The following is a 23,511-nucleotide window of genomic DNA, read 5'->3' as shown; positions in this document are numbered from 1 at the left end:
AATTTATATACCGTTTATGTGACAACTATAATAGATAAAGGTGCAAATACATATATAAAAAAACAGGTATAGTTTGACAAACCAGGTATAGTTTATACAAGTAGGGTGCATTTTACCTCTTTGTAAAGTTTTCTATGCTTTCCAAAATGTTTATAAGATACTATGGAAAGGCTCTGAACAGTGGTAACCAAGTTAGTATGTATTCAAATTGCTGTCATCTTTACTTTTTTTGACTAAGAAAATATCTGTCCTGTGTAAACCCAACCATTATTAGATTTTTTTAGTAAATACTACATATCATTAAGCCATTTCCTACAACTCCCTTGCAGTTCACCCTCAACCATACTATTACTATCACCTATTGGTTTGAATTAGTTTTAATGGAATAAAAATCTTCATGGAAAACTACTCTATCCCGGGAGCAGACTGGGCTAAAAATCAAAACTGGACAGGGTAGATGAAGTTCTATGCAGGAATAAATTGACTAATTAATGAAACAAAGCTTTAAAAGGAAGAGGTTTTACATACCCTGACTGAACCACACACGTATTTGTGGGGAGGAATGTCCTACAAAGAACAGTCTACCATAGTGCTGTAGTTAAAGTATAAGCAGGCCCTCATTCAGGACTGTCATTTTCTTCCCCTTTTACCCTATTTTTCAAACAATGTTGAAACCAGTTTTCACTTAATGCAACTAAAAAAATTCTGTCTAAAACGAAAAGATCAAAATGAGAGCAAAACACCCACACCCTCCCTGTCAGCACTGTGCTGCTCTTACGTTCTTCTGGTTTCATTTCAGATATTTTCTGTAGCCAGTCCTTCCAGGTCTGGCAGTCACAGGGTTCATGTGCTTCACCAAGACATTCCCTGAAAAAGGTGTATACATAATTACTTATAACTCAGAGATTTAGAATTAAAGTCAAAATTGGTTCAAGTTAAAAAAAAAAAAAAAGAAAAAGATATGCTCAGAACTTAATTAAGTCAGGAAAACAAAGGCCAGCTAAATAACATTGTTTTAAAATACACTTAGACTACTTTCTCACAAACATAGATGACCATTATTAATAAAGAATTTAAATGAGACTGGAAAGGAAAGAAGCTTCTTAAAACTACAATCTGAAACAGATCAGCTGGCTTGCAGTTTTTTTCTTATACCTGGGTATTATTTTAGTGCCACAAGAATGCTCATATAGTTTCTGTGATAAAGGTAAACCAGACTACAGAGTTTATCCTAAAGAAAGTAGTTTGCTATAGCAGAAATGTATTTTATGTAGAATTACTTGCATCTGTTCAGTTGCAATAATCAACCTTTAACTAGATTCAAGCTTTTAATCCAGAACAAGATTGAAGCCCTTCAACACCAGCCTTGAGTATTTATGGATATTTACTCCTTCCACCAGAGTCTCTTAAAAGGGGGCTTGAACTTATTTACATGGACACAGTGGAGTAATGAGTCTCTTGAGCTTCTCTTGAAGTTCCTACTAGGATTAAGGATGGCAATCACTACTACACAGTGGCAGCAGATATATGGCTTCCAGATGGTGCTTCAGTGTGGATGTGTCAATACGCACTCCGGATTTGTAACAGCTCCTTTTTTTCTACTGGAATGGCAACAAATAGCCTCAGCCATCTGCCATATCAAAGCAAATAATTTCAGATGGGCACCAGCTGCATCAGAGCATACACAAGTTTGCTGCAGATCCAGTGGTGAACTGCTCTGTTGCAGTGCAGGTTCAGAAGCTGCATCAATACTCTTCTGATTGCCCTTGTCCACATTTTAAGCAGGAATTCAGGAACAAAGAAAAGGTTATGGGAACAGTTTTGAACTTCAGTGCACACGTATCTCTGATTTGGACTTAAGATCTTAGCTGGGAAAGACTGTATGAATATTGAATGAATAACTGGTCTGTAATAAGGTGATTTCAGCCTTGGTTGAAAGTTAACACCTTTCACCTCTGTGCAACAGCAGGACACTTAAATCATTGACTTCAAGAGTGCCAAGACCCTCTCACAGTATATAGTATTTGTTGCCAGAAAGGACTGAAACTACCAAAGATTTAACATTGACAAGCTCAGTTTTAAGTTAAAAGCTGATTGATTAGTCAATCTTTTATGGGGGTGTGGGAGGAGGGTCATGTGTCTTTGATACTTTCAAATTTGTATATTTGTGGATTTCTTATGAAGTTCAGTCATATCTATATATGACAGTTACAACAGTTGTTCAAGAACAACAACTCATAGAAGAAGCTCTTTCCTCAGCCCACCCCACAATAAGCATTTCTATGCTGGGATGTCATTTTACAAGAGTAAAGGCATTGAGGCTACTGTTAATGAAAGTTTTTATGAAAGTTGTATTTTGGATAGACTTCTTGACAGCAGTGAATGAAAGGATCTAACACCAAACAGCTGTGCCAATTAACAGCATGCCAGACACCTTGCTCAATAGTCAGAAGGATGATTTATTTGAAGGCGCAGTATGTACTTATTAAAGTTGTAGCAAGTTTCAACACAAGCTAAAATTCATGGAAGGGCTAAAAATATCACCAAAGAAAAATATAGTTCTGGATTTTTTTCCTCTCGTGATAATATATTTTGAACCAAAACAGCAAAACACTGTTGCAACTTATATAGCTGGCATCCAAAGTGCACCTGAAGAGTTGTCAATCCTGCAGAATGAGACTCTGCCACTTGCCCATATCTAGGATAAATGGAGTGAGAACTGATGGTACAAAATTAACTGTGCACTGCCTGCTAAGACTATTTGCCACAACTGTCTGCTTGTTACAATTCCTTGTGCTTCTGAGACTGGATGAGGGGGTTCTAACATGCTGAGTGGATCTGATAATAAACTGATGTAGGATTTGTGCACAGTTTTAATGTATACTACATTTAAGTGATGCAGAATGCTTTTTGTGAAAGGGAATAGAATTTTGTATTTGCCACAATTGATTACATTTAGTTGAAGATGCTGTTAGTGCTGAGCAATGAAATCTGAGTAAATTCTAGGGAACTCTGTATTGAAGAGGAACATTCCTACTCCTACATTGAAAAGAAAAAAGAAGAAATTGTTCAATAGACTTGGAGAATTTTCTTGCTTTTATGAGCAGGAAGGCTATAGATATGAAAAAAGTAGGTGATTATCTAAGGGTTTGTTTTCTAATACATAAATTCTGAAGAATCTCTTACTAAATGCGGCATCAATTGCTATTACAATGTCTAAGTTGTAGATTACCAGGGTGAAACTTGCAGAATTGACAGAAATACTGGATTGTGGGATGTGCCAATTGAAATTTAAAGAGACAAAGCAAGCTCCCTTTAAGCACACAGTAATGATGAAAACAATTGAACTGAGAAGACACTTTTTCTCCAGAGTAAATCACAGGAATTCATGCATAGAGTCTTTGTACTCTAAGACTAGTGGGGTGTCCTTAGCAAATGGTTCTGCTTTGAGGTACTATAGGATGCTTTTGTTGCTAGCAGAACTTCCTTGCCATTACTGAAACTCTCCATTCACTTTTGTGGGAATGAAAAAAGAGGCTTTTGAAAGCCCTTCTTGGACATTTTCTTGCTAACATGAAGTATTTCTCAAGACCTTAACTGTACAGTACTTCAGATCATTAATGTAAAAAATTATACAGAAATATTATCAAGAAACAAAAAAACCCCATTTCTCCTAAAAATTAGTCACTCAGAGGACATTTTCAGCCTCAGAACATTCTGGGGAGCTACTACATTCATTTCATGCAATGGAAGCAGAAGCAGCCATTGTCTGAAGGTTCATGTCAATAGGACACTGAAGTGGTCTCAGGTTCCTTCAGGTTAATGGAAAAATTGATTCTCTGTCATCAGAAGCAAGGATGAGAGGATGGTACCTGTTTGTGGAATAGCACTAAGTTTTATTGTATGTTCATTGGTAGAAAAGATTTTCTGGTTTGTGTCCATGGGATTTCTTTCTTTTTGAGTTCTCCATCCATTGTTAATAACCTCTTCCCAAGAAGTCCTGTTTTCTGGCTTTTGTGGTTGTTTCATTAGGTCTGTTTTGTTTTTTTTTTTTTCCTACTTACTTTCATTCATATGGGAAAAGAACTAAAATCAGAAGCATCTTCCATTTAGAGTTATGATATTTGGAATCAAACAGATGATTTAGTATGTCCTTGTATCATGGTTTCAATTGAAAAATGAAAACAAGAATTGCTGTGCTTTTCTGAATGTCTGTACTTTGGTTGACCCTTTTTCATTTTTCAAGAACATAAAGATGTCTTACCTACAATAGTCATAAATTGTCATTCTGATAATGTCAAGGAAAAATATGGCAAATCTTTTTTATTTTTGTTGATGCTGCTATGTCCTTTTCTAGGAAGTGCTGAAGATCAGCAATCTGAGGGATGTTTTTAAAAACATCTGGCTTTTTACTCCTTCTTGAGGTTGTATTCATCTTAAAACTCAGATAACAGAAAGAAAAAGTGCTGAACCTGAAACAAAGATCGGAGTGATCCTGCAAACAGAATAGCTATGTGTGAAGGAAACAGTCCTTCATGGCCCTATTTAAACTCCAGCTTCTTTGATGTGATTCTGGCAAAATTCAGAAAGAGCTAAACATTGCTAGTTTTCTACACTACAATGTGCCATGTTTTGATTATGCAACTATCCAGATACAAAAATCCCTGTTCCAATATTCCATTTCTCCTCTGCCCCCTCAGAACAGAGCACCACTACAGTCCATGTTGTTGTTTTGCACCTAAGAGAGCCAGTAATGACTCTTGGATTATAATCTTTGCAATGCCCCAAAATACTACAATGTTTGTGCACGAGGTTATTTAGTGTGTGGATAGAGGACAGTATGGTCATATACCATTCCATACTAATTTCTTGGTGCTATGTGGGACTTTTTAATTAGTGCCTGGAATAGCAGTGTCTGTGAGTCTATGTAGATGCAGTAAGTTTCCAGTACTAACCAGCAGAAAAGATGTCCTTTGCCACAATCTACTGCAGGGGCTTTTAGCATAGGGAAGCTAAGCGTATCTGATCCTGCTGAATTTGACCCTTGTCTTGTTAGTCTTACTGCTCTTTCACAGCCAGGTATAGGACACCATTTAATAGCAGGATTATTTTCAACAAAGGCCTGTGGGGAAAAAAAAGAGGAAAAGCAAAATATTGTACCACATAAGATCCAGTTTCATCCTTGATATAAAACAATCTGTATTCATAATCTTCTTTTGAAGGAAGAAAGCCAAAAACTATAAGGACAGTCTTCCAGCTACAAGGACAGGCTTTTAAATATAGTTCTAGAAAGGGAATAATTTGATTTCTACCTTTTTTTTTTTTAGTAACAACAGTACTTCAGACTTACACTAAGAATAAAATTACTTACATTCCAAACAAAATGTTCAACCTCTACAAGTTAATTCCTTTGTGATGAGGCTTACAGTAAACTTCTGCTATATATATGCATTGGCAATACAGAACTGATTTGTCATTAACAGAACTGATTCTTTCAGTTGGAAAGAATGAAAACCTTACTGATTAAACAAAAATCCCACAATAAACCAGAAATAAGAACTAGACTAACTCAGTAATTTATTTCCCATCTTTTTTGGTTAATCTAACAAGTCTTCTTTTGTAAAAACTGTCTCTAATATATATGGAGAAAAAACCTTTGCTTCAAACCTATTCTGATTACCAGTTACTTGAAATAAAATGTCATCATGCAAAAGATGAGTCAGATCTGGTAATTTAATTTGCATCTTACTGTGTATTAAAGAGACTTGTTGCAGAGAAATTACTGTACTGTAAATAAAAATATTTCTCTACCTCTACCCTGCCACCATTGATAAAGTAGTGCATTTCTCAAGACTAGTTCATTATCACACTAGTATAAAAGAAGAAAGTTGAATTAAAAGATTGCTTTTAAAAACAAATTGCAATGATGAAAACAAATATATTAAAAACTCAGGAAAATAAAATCAAGCTTTTCCTACTCCTCTACCCATATACAATCATGTCAAACATTGTACTAGGAAGTTTTTAAAAAAGAAACAGGTACTATTTCTGAATGCAGTAAAAATAATCTGAAAACTTCTAAAATTTCAGATTGCAAACAGAAACAATTTTGACTGATTAAAACCTTCATATCACCTGTTACAAAAATGAGTTTGATCAAAAGATTTTATTAATTCTGCATTAGGCAATATACTATGGAAATATGGCATTTCCACTTAAGGAACAGAAAATGTTCTTTCCTTTTTTCTCTGTGGTACAGCAAACATTGATATTATGCTATATAAGAGCCAATACATATTTGCACATATTTGTTTATGAATTTCTACTTGAAAAGTTACAGATATATTGCAGCATTTCATAGAGAAGCTTTAAGTTACTTTTTATAAAATAGAATAGAGTTGAAGAGTACAAGAACAGTTTGACAATTTACCTTAATGTCAAATTGAAGGTATCTCTTGTCCATCTCCTTGGAAACCACACTTTCTATGATGTCTACAGGCACAAGCTGGAAACAATCATATGCTGGGCAAAAAATGTTGTGAGCTTCACCCTCCTGAATTTTCAGATTCAAAAATCTGCCAGAATTTTGCCAGTCAGTATTTGAGAATAAAAAGGAAAAGTTAAAAGGCTGTTGAGTACTTTACACTATGTTCACAGGCAGTCACAATGATTACTTTTAAAATAGAGAATAAGAACTATCTCTTTTTGCTCAAAAGAGCTACAAATTTGATGAACAGCATAATTACAAAAAATAAAACTGTCTTGGTTCAAATGTGAGCATCATCAGCAATATTTGGTCCTATGTTTGTGGTTTCCACCATTGCCATTTATCAGACAGCTCTGCAATGTTTAATTAAACTGAGAATTACTTCTATCTTAAATCAGAAACAGAATATATAAGTGTAATTAATCTAGGAAATAATTAATTTAATATGCAATTAATTTCTACAACTGTGCTAATAAAAACAGGTCTGTTTTTGGACACAAATGTGTAAATGGTGACCCTGACCACCAGAACACAAGATAGAACAAGCTCAAAAATCTGCTGAAAGCTGGTCTTTACTTTCAAAGCTGTAACAGGCTTATGACATCAAGGATGATACCATTCTAACTTTAATAATATAAAGGATAGGCAATTATTCTAAAGATCTCACCAGAGATCCTTTAATAGTTAAGGTAGAGATACCTGTCAATTCATCCCATCTCAGATTTGTTTCTTAGAGCTGGGGAACTCAGTCATGGCTATGCTCCAAGTGACTTAGGAATGACTGGCTCAGAAAGATGAATTCCACCCTTGATGTGCCACCACAAACCCCACTGAGCTGTGGCTCTGAGCTGCACCCTGCGTCCTGCACAAAGGACACACAGTCCAGCAGCCAAGTTAGAAGCACCACATCAAACCAGTGATCTCTTGGTAACTCCTACATCCTGCCCAGGGATTTGCAAGGCAAGAGAAGCACGACTAACAATTTTCCTGTCACTGAACAAAACTGCCTTTGGAAAGCTCATATGGAAAAGTGCTCTTCCTTAGCACCAGGCCAACGGGTTCATAGAAATGGGGCTGATCTGTAGTAGGAATAGTTGTGCTGAAGTGGTGCTGTAACAAGACACTATAGGAATAGAGATCAAGTAGTACAATCTCCTGAATGGGGACACAGATGAACACAAAGCACTGTATAGAGATATAATTATTCCTGGGAAATATGATTAATATTTTTACTATCATAATTATCCATGTCTGAGCTTTTCACTAGCATGACTACTCTGACCTATGCAGTAACAAGAGCATTCGATTAATATAACTTCTAAGTGAAATCTACTCCTCAGTTATTAAACCTCAGCATAAAGAATTTTAATTGCTTTTCTGATTGGAGATGGATTCACAATGCCTAAAGTTTAGTGTGCTAAACTCAGAGACGGAATTAAGTATGTGCTTAATTTAGAAACTGTCAACCCCAATGCTGCCAACACCACACATATACACTGAACAAATCAAGAGTAGGCTTATCTATTTACACACAAGCTTAAAACACTTGATTAAGAATTTTGCTTAGTCAGAACCAAAACAAACGTTACATAAGCTTAAACCAGCTTAATGGTTGTTTGAGTGACAACTAAAATATTGGATATGTTCAAACTAGGAATTCTTTGAAACCCAAACAGTACTTTAACATTAGCTGTTTACGGTCTCTGTCCTTTCCTCTTCAATGCAGCAAGTATGAAAGTTTCTCAAATGACAGAGAAGTACATATACTCACGCCTCCCAGCAAGCTCTGCAGAAGTCATGTCCACAAGGCATATCCACTGGGTCTTCAAACACAGAAATATTACACATGCAAATGTCACACTGTAAATGACAAAAATGCTTCTGATTAAGAAATACTCTAAAGCTTTTTGTATTGTTAGCAGAATGAGTTATGTTGGAAAATTGCAGCAAAAATTTAAAGAAGCACTCAAAAGGGGAAAAAATCTAGAAACTATCCAGAAAAAAAAAGCTATAGGAATGAGAAGATTTGGTATCTCTGTTTCTATAACTCCCTATTCAGAGAGCATATTTTGGGCTGCTTTTTGCAGCATCCTTGAGCCCGGGAAATGCTTCACCCTGCAGAGTGCTGGAATCTCAGAGTTAGAGTTCTAGGTGCAAAAGGGAGCTGCGTTTTTCATCAGCTTCACAGACAGCCAGAAATGAGTTTGGAGATTATAGAGGCTACAGGAAACGTTTAGCAACTCACACAGTCAGGTCTAAATCAACATGGAGCAGTTTGAGTGTGCAGCAGCTGCAAATAGTTTAAGTAATAACCTACATACATATTATTCTTTTAAAAGGACTTTGAGATTTTTGGTTTCAAAATGAAGAATAAGTTATATTACAAATACTCCAATGGAAGATTTAATTGCTGAATTTTACAGAAGTAGGTACTAAAAAAACCCACTGAATACTGAGGCCCTTATGCTAAATAGTTAAAGAGTAGGGATGAAAATACTCTCTGCTTATGGTTATGTGTGGAAATAAATATCAATGTTCTTCAAGAAATACAAAAGGATTTTTCTTTTCATTGAAACAAAGACACCATGAAAACATATTTCAACTTTCAATGCATTAGGTATTATATACACACAGGACATTTTCAGGAAGTTAGCCTGTGGTATGCCACTTTAAAAGCACTTACATTACAGCCAAAACAAAAACAAACAAACAAAAATGGCCTTTAAAATGTAGAACTCAGTGAAGATATGTATTGTTTCTTCAGTCATTTAACCTTATTGCCTTGTCAAAATTAAATATTTTGTAAGTTGACAATGCACTGAAAATAATCTCTATTAAATTTATATGAGCTGTAAATTTTGTTTAAAATGTATCTTTAAAATAAGGAATTTAATGAAGCCTGAGTTCAAAACATCAAATAAAAACATTTACTAGAACTGTTTATAAAATAGGATGCGAATGCAAAACATGTAAAGGAGCTTTATACCTTGTGGCTTTATTTTATCTATTCCTTTCAGTTTTCATTTTCCTGGCAAAATGAGATTTGATAGTTCAGATAAGATTCTTAAACAACCAGCAACACTAAATGTGTAACTCTGGACTTGGATTGAGCCACTCTAGATCTATAATGGCAATCATTGTCCAAACCTGCATTCCTGGCTTATGGACCATCAACGAAAAACAAAACACACAATGTAAAACTGAGGACATAAAATCTCTTGTTCAACATTTTAATTAGGAATTATTCATGGACAATATTTAACTGCTAATGTAAATAAATGTACAATAACAATATACCTTCTATATAGCTTCTTTTACAGCATTTTACAATTAAAGAAATAAAATATTTCTATGCAGGAATGCTAGATCTTAATTTTGAGATTTTAAGATGATCTATTTGAAAGACTGCATGTAATATTCTAAAAAAAAAATGCTTAGATCATGGAGCAATAGTTTTATAATGCTGCAGCTGTGGATTATTAAAAAGAGAACTCTGTCTACCAAAAGAGCCATGCTGATTTTACTGAAAGGCGCTTTCATATTTCAAATTTGCAATAGCTTTGTAAACTGCTTGAAGCAGCCCACACATAGTAAAAGTAATTATAAGCTTACAGTACACTAGTGGGCTGACATTTCAAAATGCAGACAAAGACAATTTTGTTTTCTAAAGAAAAAATTTTCAAAAGGCAGGGTTCACAGAACTGCGTAAATTCTGGGAAATGGATACAATGAAAGTGAACATCTTGATAGGGATGAGACGAAAAGTTCAAAAGGGCCAAATGTACTGATGTGACTGTAGCTGTCTAAAATGAGAGTTTGTGAGTGAGAACCAAGGTAAAAACTAAATGGTTTGTACGTGCCGGATGCTCAACTGTTTTATCGTATAGAATGTTTAAGGTGTCAACTTCTCTGTTCACCACTTTTAGAAAGAGAAACACTTTATACTATCACAAAGGTATTTTTGGCAGCTCCCCTATCTACACAGGTGCACTGCATTTAGAAATCAGCTGTTTTGCCATGCTGGTTTAAGATCTATTTATAAATTTACCACAGCTGTCTCCATGTCTCCTGGTGAGGGGCTGATTTCATCAGGGGAAGTGACAGAAGAGCGAGTAGTGCGTGGAGTTCGCGGAGAAGGGAGCGTGTCCCACGCGTTGTATCCGCTTGGAGGGGGTGTTGGCATCTGAACCCCTGAACGCTGGCAGCAATTCTCTGGGTTACACATCCAGGCTTCAAGTAACTTCTCCCTGTCCCAGTCTTCAAGAAATATAGACATACAGGAAATTATCCCTGACAATGTTTAAAATATATTTCCTAACTGCACCCTCAAAAGAACACTAAACAAACAAAATATATATATAAATAACTATAATAGAGTGTGATTGAATGGAACTTTAGACATTTCAGAGAACATATTCCAAGATAATATGTAATGCAATACAGTTTTGTAAATAGCTGCATCATAAGCATCTCCTTTCCCTGTAATATGTCTTAACATTATTTTTGTAATTTATTTACAGCAACTGTAGTGGCTAGAAGACTCAAGCTAGAAGACTCAATTGAAAACCAGAACCGCACTGACTTTCACCGACAAACGAAAATATACCAACCCTCACACAACTGAATTTTCATTAATTTTTCTTTCTAGGAAAAAAGTAATTGTTTAATATGGATTCGATTTTATCTGTTGTGCTTTGTTTTTGGTTTTTCTAATGAAGCCAGGAAATATAAGAAGAAGACTAAGATCTAACTGGATTACAAGAAGATTTCTGACTTAATGAGTTTCCAGTTTTTATATATATACACACATATAAATGATGTGTTTCCTGGGGGAAAAAAATCCACGCGAGTGCAAAGAAAATTTCATATATTCTCACTTCATTTTATTCTTTAATTAAGTGTTAGTGAATATTTTACTTTTATTCATAATTATCACTGCCCATTTATCTACAAAAAACAACTAGTGAAACAAAATATAATATCTTAAAACTAAATCAATTTCTTCACAATTGTTTGAAATGCATTCTGTTTCTGAGTCCTATGATTAATAGTAAAGATATCTTCAGAACACTATTTTTTTCTACCAAAAATACTTTGAAGTTCTCATTTAAATATAAATCCATCAAATTCGTATACAGATTTGAATCTAAATTCGTCAACAATACACACAGATCAGATAAACTTGAATTTCATAAACTACTAGAAATTTCCCAATTTTTCCTACTGCTTTAAAAAACTATTTTAAAGTTTGGGGTTTTTTTTAAGTGCTGGCTACTCCCAAAGAAATGTTGTTAACTAAAAGATCTTAAATTTTTATTGAATTTTATTTTTATAAGGAAAAGATAGTTTTTCTATACTGTATTAGTACTGGGAAAAAAGATACATGCTCTAAGCACCAAACATAGTAAAAGCATTGCCCCTGTCAAAAAAATTCTTTGAGCTGCAGATGATTTATTGATCAGGTCCTTTCTTATGTAAGTTTAAACATATCAAAGGTTAGTTTAATTTCATTTGTTTAAAGATATGGACTCTGAACACATTAACATTTCAAAATTACAAATTTTATCAGCATTTTTCATACTACCCTGAGTTTATAACTTTTCAGAGAGGAGCTGACTGATGTTAAGATACAGATAAAATTTGTTAGAAAGGTTCTTGACCTTTTTCGTTGGACTGTATCTTTAAAATTAGCAAGAGTTAAGACATGTCACTAAATGGACCCACTGTGTTCTCTTCACTAACTTATGAATTTTAGTAAAACACAAGGTAGTTCTATTTGTTGAATTGCCTATTTTTTATCCTGAAATCCATTGCTGTATAATGAACTAGAAGAGAAACAATATTGAAAAAAACACTTGTAGAAAAACTGTAAAGATATCTGCTTTTGTGAGTGCCACAAAAACATTTTTTGATCTTGCCTTTAATTCTACATACTTTTGTCTCTCAATTAAAAGAAAAAAGGAAAATACACTCTTACCTCTTAATGTCTGTGTCAATAATAAATATATTTGTAAATAAAAGAAAGCAAAGTCTGGTGGATTAAATATTATATGCCTGTAAACTATTAAACTTAGTATATAAGTATGATCTTTCCAAGAATTTAAAACATGTTTTTTATTCCTCGTGTGACTTAAACCAAGATTTCACATTATTTTTTTGTGAATTTCAAGATTTAATGCAAAAAAAATTACAATTTGTCATTTGATGTCAATTCTCTAAACCTCTGTAAATACCTATTTCCTTTACTAAGCTGAATCAATACAGCTACAAACAAAATAGTTGACTTTCTCATGACTTGCTAATTGTCCGTGCTCCTTTCTGTGCACTGGCCAATTGCATTAAATTACCAGAACATCACTAAGGCAACATCAGTAGAATGACCTTTCCAACACAGACTGATTTCTTCTCAACTTTCAATTCCTGCTTGCTAGATGCTGGCAGATATTTCTCCACAATTTACATCAACCTCACTGATTTTCAACTAATTGCAGACTGAGATTAGAGTTTGAACAGTATTGCCACAATTTTCCTCTTCAAAATATCTGCACAGGTTATGGAGCCTACTCAGTCAAGTATTTAAAATTTTTAGCCTTACTGAAACTATTCTGGGAATACAACGTAGCATTCAAATATTGAACATATTATGAACACAATTTAAGAATTAAACAATCAACATTAAAAATATACATGCAAGGACTGTGGCTTAAATATCATCATACTGGAACAAGTTCATGTTTACTTAGTTCAGCGTTAAAAGTAACACAAATACCAGCTATGGATAATAATGTAAAAGAGATGAGTTTCAGGTACCATGACTCCTCATGAAAGTGTACCAAAATCTGTGGGTTTAAAATACTGTCTTTCTATTTTACTTTTCCCTCTCCCACTGACTTTAACAAGGAGCCCACAAAAATAATAGGGTATGTAAGCTTAATCCAGCAACACAGTGATGAGCATGCAAAACATTAACTGCCTGAGTAGTTCCTTTGGCATAAAGTAACAATGCAGATGCTTCAGTAAGCGTAAGTTTTGAAACACTGAATCAAAGCCTAAAGCTTACACCAAGCTGCAGAGATAATTTTGTCTAGAGAAAACACATTGAATTCAGTATATCCCCTTTACAACGACCCCAGTTTAACTTGAACAAGAATGCAGACTCATTTCAGTGAAAATAAAGTAGTTACAGATATGCACATGGAAAAGCATACCCTGTATTAAAAGTGTAACTATAGAAAATCCTCCTAAGGACATACATGTAAAATTTAAACCCCAAGGCAATTTCCAACCACTTAGTACAATAGTCAGACTGCTTTTATTGCAAGAAAAAATAAATAAAAAAATGTTGATCCAGTTTGATACACAAATAGTGGCAGAAAAACCAATGGTCTGACAAAAATAGGTTTGATGAATTTGACTTTTTTGACATATAAAACCATATAAGTTTTACTCCCGTGTCTCTCACCAAAATAGGGCAGTTCTGTTTTTCCACACTGCTTCAGTTAAACTGTCTTCCAATATAATTCCTGGTTTGAATCACTTTTCTATTAGCTTCCCTGTCTGCCTCAATGTTTTCTGACATACCGTACTTCTGTACAGTATGCAGCTGTACTTCTTTTTGAAGTACTGTGTGATCTATTTCCTGCTATTAACCATTACTTCTCTTTTACTTGGAAATAAAGTGCAAACATAAAACTGGTTTTGAATTTGCTGCAAGCAGTTTCTTTAGACCTTAAGGTTTGGGATTACCATGTGCCCGAAGCAGAGCCTCTGCAGTAAAGAGCGGGGCTTGGAGCATGTCAGCAGATTCCACGATCAGCATATCCTTAAGCCTTCGCAGGTCTTGAAGTCTTAGCCCTTCATATGGCTTCAAGAAGAAGAAGAAAGATAATTTATGTCTAATATTTTCAAGTTAGTCTCTAATACAATATTAAAAAGAAAGCATTTAAAGCACTGTTACTAATCACCATCTCAACTGTGAGGCAGTACGAGACAAAATTTATTCACTGTGCACACCAACAACCACGCAAAGCTATATGGAAACACTGTCATTTTGTAATATTTATAGTATGACTTTTGTAAACTTTGAAATTTAAAAGCATTTCTTCCAGGTATAATGGAAAACTCTAAAGTTCTCCATTATACCTGGAAGAAATGCTTTTAAATTTCAAAGTTTACAAAAGTCATACTATAAATATAGTATGTATTAGTATATAGTATATAGGAAAACTCTAAAGTTCTCCATTATAGCAGGAAGCCATCTTCAAATGATAAGCTAGGCTAACACTGACTCTGTCTCCAAAAAAAACCTAGATTTTCACAGAATCTAGATGAACTTTGATTCAGTGATTAGGCCTCAGGTATTGTGGAATAGGTACGAGAAGGCATGACTAGATTTGAACTAAGGATTTAGAGAAGAGCAAGACAAAGGACAGGTTATCACATATTGCATATAGATACTCTGACACTATAACATTAATTGAGACCCCTTAACTCCAAACTGGTCTGGAGGAGGATACATTGAGATATTAGACAGTGAGAAGTTTGTGAGCAGAATCCAGTATCTGGATCTTCTGAGGAAATATCCACCCTTTCAGAAGTGAAGTCAGTCCTGAATAAGACAGATCAGGCATGCAATTAGATGTTCATAGAAACACTATGAGGGCTGAGGTTGGAAAGGACCTTCAAATGTCATTTGTTCCAACCTTCCTCCTCAATCAGGGTCACTTAGAGCCAGCTGCTCAGGACCATGTCCAGACGGCTTTTGGATATCTTCAAGGCTGGGGATATATTGTACGTGGAGATATCAAAACTCTTTTTGAACAACAGTGGCCAACTCTCACAGCCCTACACAAAGCAGATCAGCTGCCTTCCTGGTCTGAATATCCATCCCTTTATTACAGCATTAAAAAAAACAAAACAAAACAAAACAAAAAAAACCCCCAAAACAAATCAGAAAGACAAAAAGAAGTCATTTTAGGATTCTGAATTAGCTCCAACCAAGAGAGCAGAGATACACACATATGTTTGCAGACTCCTTTTTAGAATTAAGAAAGGAAGACTATGACAGCAAATAATGTATTTGTTAGTGCTGCACAGAGAAAATGCCCCATAGGTAGGAAGAGGAAAAAAAAAAGTGGGAGGGTCTGTAAAGAGAATGGATACAGAAAGGATATGTAAACCTCACTATCCTTACATGCACTGGTTTTATTTATTTAGTTAAAAGCTAGCTAACAAAATATTTAAAGCATTTGACATTAAGTGTTATGTGCTAAGAACTAACCAGGAACCTGGCCACCAAATGGCAATTGCCTCCAGCAATTTGGAGAGGGAAGGACATAGCAGTGTGGTGATGGATAACAACATTAAAGACTGTGCACCATTATTTACTATCTGTATTTTGGTTTTATGTAGACCATAGCCCAGGACTCCCCAGTGCTAGATTATAAGGACACAAATGTACACCTACATACATAGCCAGAAAGCAAAAGACTGTTTCTGTCCTCAAAAACTTACAGTCTAAGTAAAAGTCTGCTGTCCCTTTTAAGGATAACAAGCAGAAGGCAGAAGTGATGATGAGAAAGGATACCCTGGATTTCTAAATGATTTTGTTCTTTTGAGACACCTACTCTAAAAATGTAACTGGCTTCCTGTACTCCAGACATCATAATTAACTCCACAATGCATCTAAAACCATAACCGACTCACAAGGACATCTCTTGTTAGCTAATCAGTGAAATAAACAGGTGCTTCTCCACACTAGAAACTTTGTCATCAAGCAAAAGTAATGCTCCACAGATCTGCATTGTGTCTTTGTTCCTTTTGAGAAAGCAAGCAGAGCAGAAGAGAAATGACGTGTGAGTGTCCTGACCTGTATCATGATTGCTCAAGTTCAGGCAGTTTCTGTATGTCCTTCCTGTGCTGATCATGCATGACTCAGTAAAGGACAATCTGAACATTAATGGCTTGCACTGAAATAAATCTGGGCCGCTTGGATTAATAGCATGCTGAAATTTGACTGACCTTCTTAACTTATTATAAAAGAGGTAATTTTTAAAAAACATTTCAGAGAGACAGGGATAGAAACAACTGTGTGCCAGAATGATTATAATTGTGCTGTATGAACAGCAAAAAAATAGAAACCAAATGATCATGACTGAATCTGAACTCCATTTTGAATTGCAATTGTAAAGCAATCAGCTGTGTCAGCACAATAGTACTCAATTCTTGAAGACCGCACACATCATAAGAAAAAATACCTTTTCTGCTAAACTTGCAACACATAAGCATATTTTAGGACCTGATATTTTATCCTAAAATACAGATATAAAGATTATCTTTAACTGATTGGTTGTAGGTCAACCACTGGCAAGTATCTCCTCTTGAGTAACAGACTACTATATTATCTCAGCTGGAGCATTCCACAGAACCCAGCAGGGAGTTTTGGATCTTCAGTTTTTAAGAATCCTAATTTTGTCTTTTTAAGTAATGAGGGAAATACCCCCTAAGAATGTGTTTGAAACATCAGACATTTGTTTCATAAAATAACATATGAGCCCACAGAAGAAACTGAAAGAAGAGAAATTTTACACTGGCATTATTAAGGAGGTTAATCTGGAAATTCCAGAGTGAAGACTTTATATAATAGGAACCCTAAAAATGTTAATGTGTACAAGACAGAGGTTTGTGAAGATACAGTCTTTAGTTATGAGGATGTACATCCACTATGTAATATCACGGAGATTTTTTTATCCAGTATGTAATTTCACAGAGGTTTGTTTTTAACTACTTTGAACACTGATGACTTATCTCTGCAATGCCATGTGCTGTAAAGGATTTTGATTACGGTTTATGAGGCTTGGAGACCTCTCTTAATGGTCATTTATGGAGGAACTCTCTATTGATATTTGCTGTGAAAAAGACATTCTTTAATACTAGCATCATTTAACTATATAATGATTTCAAAATATACTGTTAGAGTTACTACTTTAATGCATTGCTGAACTTCTCACTACTGATTCCAACACTTCTGTATTCTCAAGAGCCCTTCTTTAAAATTATTTTCTTCTCCCAATTTTTGCTACTAACTTTTAGATATCATAAATTATACCTTTTTTTTCCTCCTGAAAGTGCTTTTACTATGTAAGCTGATTATTTTAACAGTTCATTTCAAACTACTATTACTTTCTTCTTTTTTAAAGCACCATTAAAATAGACAGAGGCAAAGTAACTCTTTGCTACAGTGATGACTATATAATTAAATGGTGTCAAAACACTCCATGTAAACATCCTTCTTTATGGGTGGATGGAGTTCTACAGTTAATGGAGTAATATATTAAAAATTATTTATACTCCATTTAACTCATTCAAGTAAAATTATATGCATTATATGTATATTGAGACTACATGTATCTTAACTAAACGTAGTCCTCTTCTCTCCTTTCTCTTCATAAACCATTCTCTAGCTGTAGAGATAAAATAAATTTGAATAATTTCAGACAACTCTTTGTACTTATGGTGTTTATATTACTTATATATTTATATGACATCAGGAATTGAAAAAATCATTTCAACTATTATACACTCAGTAAATCTGTGATACAATCACTAGTAGTGTATTTCTTCAGTATTCAGTGGCACATATGTAAAAGGAATGAAGAAATTATATATTTTGCTATTGCATAAGGTATTCCACTGTATCTGACTGAGAGCCAAAACTGTTCTGGATCATCTGCTCTGAGGTACTGCTCATTTCCAGGTGTTTCTTATGTAAATTTAAAACATGACATGATTTGATTGAAAGGAAGGATCCTTTCAGTCTCAGGACTCCCAGGGATACATCACCAAGGCAAATATGCTCTCATGCTACAACAAACAACAATGTAAAAGACTGTGCAAAAGAACAACCAAAATCTATAAAAGCAGCTTAAGAACAATCACTTACTTTCATATTATTTAGTCTATCTTCAATTAGATTTAAAATATAGATTTAGATTTTATATAACGAAGATTTTTTTTGAGATTATTCAACAAAGTAAGAGCAAAGAATCAAGAAAAAAAAGGATTGTGTTCTCCTGTAAACATGGCAGGCTTGGAAGGGGAGGTATTGGGTACTATCATTCCAGATACTGTTGTGCAGATCTTAAACACTGGAGTTAAGCCCATTTGGCTGTTTTGCCTGGGAAGAAATCCTATTCATGGTTTTCAAATGTTTTATCTTTTCTTGTAACCTTCATTCAAAAGATGCAGTTTCTTTGAAAATGCATTTCTTAGTGTTCAAAGTTTTTTAATTATTCATGAATGAATATTTTCTGTTTTGAAAGGATGTTGAATGCCAAGAATTACAAGCTGAATACTATGCTAAACAAGCATTTTGTACACTCCATCTCTCAGTGTTTAATAATATATAAAAATGAAACTGAGAGAAAAAAGGCAGAGGATCATGAGAGGCAATTTTGGTGAAGCATCCATACTTTGAGACTTTTGACAGAGGCATCACCATTGCCAGTGGTAACTGTAGCTGTCACTGCCCATCTCAGACATTTGTACACTGACCTGAGGATGAGGACATGGAGTAATTTGGATTGCAGCTCAGTGCAACTCTTTCTAAAGCTGTTTCTTCAACTGGTTTTGGCCACTCTGAGGGCTCAAATTGAAAGATTAATGTCTCCTGGCTACATGCTCTTGGCATCTCCCTGCTGCCAGCACTCATTCTCTTAGAGATAAACAAGATCTTAGAGAAATTGTCCCACTGGAAAGTCATAAAGAAAGGGGGGAAAAACAGCAAGGAGCATGTGAAGACAGAATTGCTCACTGTAAATCCCCAAGGTCATCAATTGGTATACCAAATTCCAGGCTGACATTTTTGGCTTGTGAACATTTGGAACACATGGGAAAGCTGCCTTGGTATGTGAGATGAACAACTGTGCAGTCCCTTGTAACTATCAAGTCTTTAAGCTGGTTTTGCTCAGCATCTACCTTAAATAGGCATGAGACAACACTTTCTCTGGCAGAAAAGCCTATTCAAGTGGCTCTTGATTTGTCCCACATCTGTAAGTTCCTCATCTTCTTACCTGTGCTGGTGCATATGCTAGCAAACCCTGGTATAAATATGGTGAAAACAATCATTCAACTTAATTATTACCACCCTTTAAAACTTTTTCTTTTTTTAAGCCAAAACATTGCTATGATCCAGCTGAAAACATAACATTCCAAATAGTTCTATTTGCAAAACCAAAGGAGTGGTGAACTGCAATTGTGGCAAGAAACGGCTGCAGCCTTTTAAAGTATTTCTGCCAAAAGAGAAAATGCAATTTCAAACAATCTTCTTACAATTTGGATGCTTCTACATGGAAATATTCAGAGAAATTAAAATTAGTTAATTACATTTGCTATTTTAATGTACTAACTATATTAAACCTCATCTCAAAATGTCTCATCTAGGAATAAACTATGTAATTAAGGCTGTTTATATTTGAATTTATCCAAGAAAAATGGTCAAAAAATTAAATGGACCCTACAAGGACCTTCTTACTCTCAAACAAAAGTGACCATGAGTGGCAATTTTCAGGGAACAGTTAATGTTATCTAAGCCTACTTATGTATTTTCTTCTAAACATCATTAGGTCATAAGTGGGCCAAGCTAGTAAAAAGGCAAGCCATGTCATTTCTGAAGGGAGCAAGGGAGAAATACAGAAATCTATTGTCCTTTAATTTAAACAGAATTTATCTATGTAATGTTTACTGAATCATATAATTTATCTATGTATTCTTACTTAGAATTTTAGTTAACTAAAATCTGATAATGAATGGGGAGGGGACTTGTACTCAGAATCTTTTTGGTCAAATTATCTAAATGGAATCACAGTTTTCTGTAAGGCATCACAGAATTCAAGCCAATTTTTTGTCAGTGAATTATCCCTCTCTTTCAAAAATGTACTTGGAAGTAACATCACTTGTTATTACCTGTTTTTCATATAAACTCTAGTATGCAGCATCATGTTATAAAACAAGAAAGTAAATGCACTATGTTGAAGGCCTGCACTAGTCAGTTTTGAGTGTTTTTCGTAACATTCAACTCAGTCCCAGTCTAGGAAGATCCACTGGAAAAGTTTCCCTACTCTATTCCACAGGTTTTCTCCTTTTCAGAACTTCTTTTGTTCTAATTTTTGAGACAAAAAGGCATCTTAAGAAATAATAATTAAAAAAGATAAATAATGTTTGGTTTAGAGAAACTGTTTCTGAGCTTACTGGCCTCACTGTATTTCTTCTAGCCTCACAGCCTGCAAGACAGTCCACATAATTAAGATATGAATAAAATTTCTGTTTACTTTTGACAATGTATTTGTTATGTTCTCAGAGCTTAACTTGAAAATGATAAAGAGCTGCCCTAAAACTGTTTACAAATACAATGTACAAAGTACAATACCTACTGAAATACTTGCAGACTTGTGTCACAATGTAACTGCTACAAATATAAATGTGTAAAATACTTCAGATTTAAAGTATCCTCTGACCTCTTTTTTGTCTAAAGCAGCATACTCAGCTTCAATGCTTTCAGCTTCAGGATCACGTGAAAATACCATTCGAGATTCCAGGTTAAGAGCCAGCTCTTTGTGGTGCTGTTTCTCTGCACAGTCACATGGGGTATCTTTATTTTCATTTTCTGCAAACAAATCTCCACCATGTTTTACTAGAAGCTGAAAAGTAAAATGGCAAAGTAAGCAGCAATTAATTAGCAACTCTAATAACACCCTAAAGAAAAGGCATGTGAGCTAAGAAGAAAACAAAAAATTAACAAGAAAAACAGAACAATTATTACAATAATAATAATAATAGTAATAATAATAATAATAATGGTCTTTAGAAGCAAGGATTATCTATTGTTATTAAATAAATTACTGCTTGTTTTTGTGCATAATTATACCTATATCCACCATAATTCCACAGAATCATAAAATCTAAGAAATACATTACAATGTAATGCTACACAATATATTAGTTAGGTTTTAAAGACTAAAATGCTACTTTACTGATATGGTCAGTGCCCCATAGGCAATGAGGGGTCTGAGGCCCTCAGGCATATGTAGCATGGAGCTAAAACCACCTTTAAATATTCTTTCTACACGGGTACAACTCCACCATTTGTACACTTGTGTTGACAGAAAATATGAGATTCCTTGGGTAGGAGAGATGAGAGGACACCAATTCACAGGGAGCACAAAACACTACTGGCAGTTCTACTTTGTTTTTGAGGACATCAAAAAAGTGAAATGAAATAATGCTAATTCGAGCAACTCTAATACGGTCCAGTGTTCTGTCATTTTACTCTTTCCTGTAACCCTCTCAAAATGCAGTCTCTATTAAACATTTGTGCTGCTCTCCTTAACTTGCTAACTTGGTCTCCTGATATAAATTGACCTGCTATAAAAGCAAGGACAGCATATGCCACAGATTTTAAAGGCCCAGGTGAAACATTCTGCTGATTTATTAGGACACCTTTATATCACTACTAAAATGATTCATCTTGTTTCTAAATAAAGTCTATAAACATCATCTTGCCTTTAGATCATGATGTCTCTAACAACACTATTCAGGGTATTTCAAAACTAAGGTTCTAATTTTTCACTTCCAAAACCCTCCAAATTTCTCTAAAATTATCTGTTCTTCATATAAGCCTTTTAGATCATGATCAGACACTCCTTAAATTTTCCTTCAGTAGAAGAGAAAATTTCCTTCATGTGTCACTGCATAATACAGAATGTCTTTTACAAACCTGGATTCATTCCTGTAGACTAGGAAACCTTTCCCACATTCTCCAAAATAAAATACCAAAAATACCACAAATCATTGCAATGACAAGATTTAGTTAAGAAGATATTGATGTCATTGAGTGTCTGATCTTCATAGCAGAGTATCAGGCAGAAATACAGATGACACTGGGACAATTACCAAGATACACAGTCAACAGTTAACTTTTGTTCTATCTAAACTTCTTAACATTGCCAAAACTTTGTTAACTTGAGTATCATATTCTGTCTGTTCATTTTAACCTCTAAGAGAAATTTAACTGAGGCAGCTAAGACACCTTCTGAGCAAAAAGAATAATAAATATATTTGAAAGAACATTCCATAGACTTTGGCAGTTCAAAATCTAATCTGCAAGATGAGGAATATGCAAAGCAACAAGTTTTTAATAATGATGCCATATTTCTCTAGAAGCACTGTTCAAAAGCCTTGTGTTGCTTGATTGAGATTAATAATCTAAACAATCATCATTAGCAATTGAAACAATTGCAAAAATACCATTTAATATGCCAAATATACTGTGATAGTGTGGAATGTATCTGCATAAAATCAAATCTGTTCAGCATGGAAGTTATTATTGTCTATTCAGTAGTTTGAGGTAAGCACATAATTTTACCCAAACTATCTTTAGCAATGGGTTCCACACAGCTGTTCTTCTCAGAGGAAAAATCCAACACATGTGAACAGAGCAGTATCAAGGCTGCACATTTGACTGTCAACTCTGAACAACTCGACCAGTAGGTACTTCACCCAAAAGGATCTATATTTGGGGTTTCCTTTTCTTATTGGGGTGTGGTGGGGATAGCAAAGATACAGAACTGGGGTTTTCCTGAAAAGTGGTGGAAAGCGAAAGAGACCATAAGAGGAATGCAGCTCTGAGAGTATCACCACAAAAAATGGGCAAAAGGCATTCCTGGGGTTTTAAGAGACGTTCAGTTTTCTGGATGACAACTTGAGGATTAGGATCAGTTTCTTTATCTCTATTTTTTTCCCCTAAAAATTTAGATCCTCAAATACTTCTAGGAACAAAGAGATAATTTTTAAATCCCTTCACCAATCTCTCCATTTCAGGCTTCAGAAGGTGAAGGCATGTAGTGTTCCTGTTCATAAATCTGTTCCTGTTGAAGAAGTTGGAAGGACTACAGACCACAGACTGGAGGAATTAGGATATCTCAGATCCAAGGTTCCCTATCCCATGGTAGGGCACATAAAGAAGTTTG

The 23,511-nt window shown here is 34.7% G+C and overlaps 1 protein-coding gene across 4 annotated transcripts in view; it reads right to left on the bottom strand.

The window, feature by feature from the left end:
• ANKIB1 (ankyrin repeat and IBR domain containing 1) overlaps positions 1 to 23,511 on the bottom strand; it is an 86,997-nt gene that overhangs the window by 14,615 nt on the left and 48,871 nt on the right. For all 4 annotated transcript variants that reach the window (XM_083870636.1, XM_083870639.1, XM_083870638.1 and 1 more), the window contains 7 exons: positions 21,001 to 21,183; positions 14,234 to 14,351; positions 10,536 to 10,744; positions 8,259 to 8,347; positions 6,431 to 6,575; positions 4,956 to 5,122; positions 779 to 867 (listed from right to left, as the gene is read on the bottom strand). In XM_083870636.1, the coding sequence (XP_083726762.1) occupies positions 779 to 867; positions 4,956 to 5,122; positions 6,431 to 6,575; positions 8,259 to 8,347; positions 10,536 to 10,744; positions 14,234 to 14,351; positions 21,001 to 21,183 (1,000 nt within the window). The remainder of the gene's footprint in view (positions 1 to 778; positions 868 to 4,955; positions 5,123 to 6,430; positions 6,576 to 8,258; positions 8,348 to 10,535; positions 10,745 to 14,233; positions 14,352 to 21,000; positions 21,184 to 23,511) is intronic.

The sequence above is a fragment of the Zosterops lateralis genome (genome assembly GCF_965231275.1).
Source record: "Zosterops lateralis genome assembly, chromosome: 1".
In the NCBI taxonomy this organism is placed as follows: Eukaryota; Metazoa; Chordata; class Aves; order Passeriformes; family Zosteropidae; genus Zosterops; species Zosterops lateralis.
Note: the sequence above shows the minus strand (reverse complement) of the source record. Positions and strands in the feature narration are given on the sequence as shown.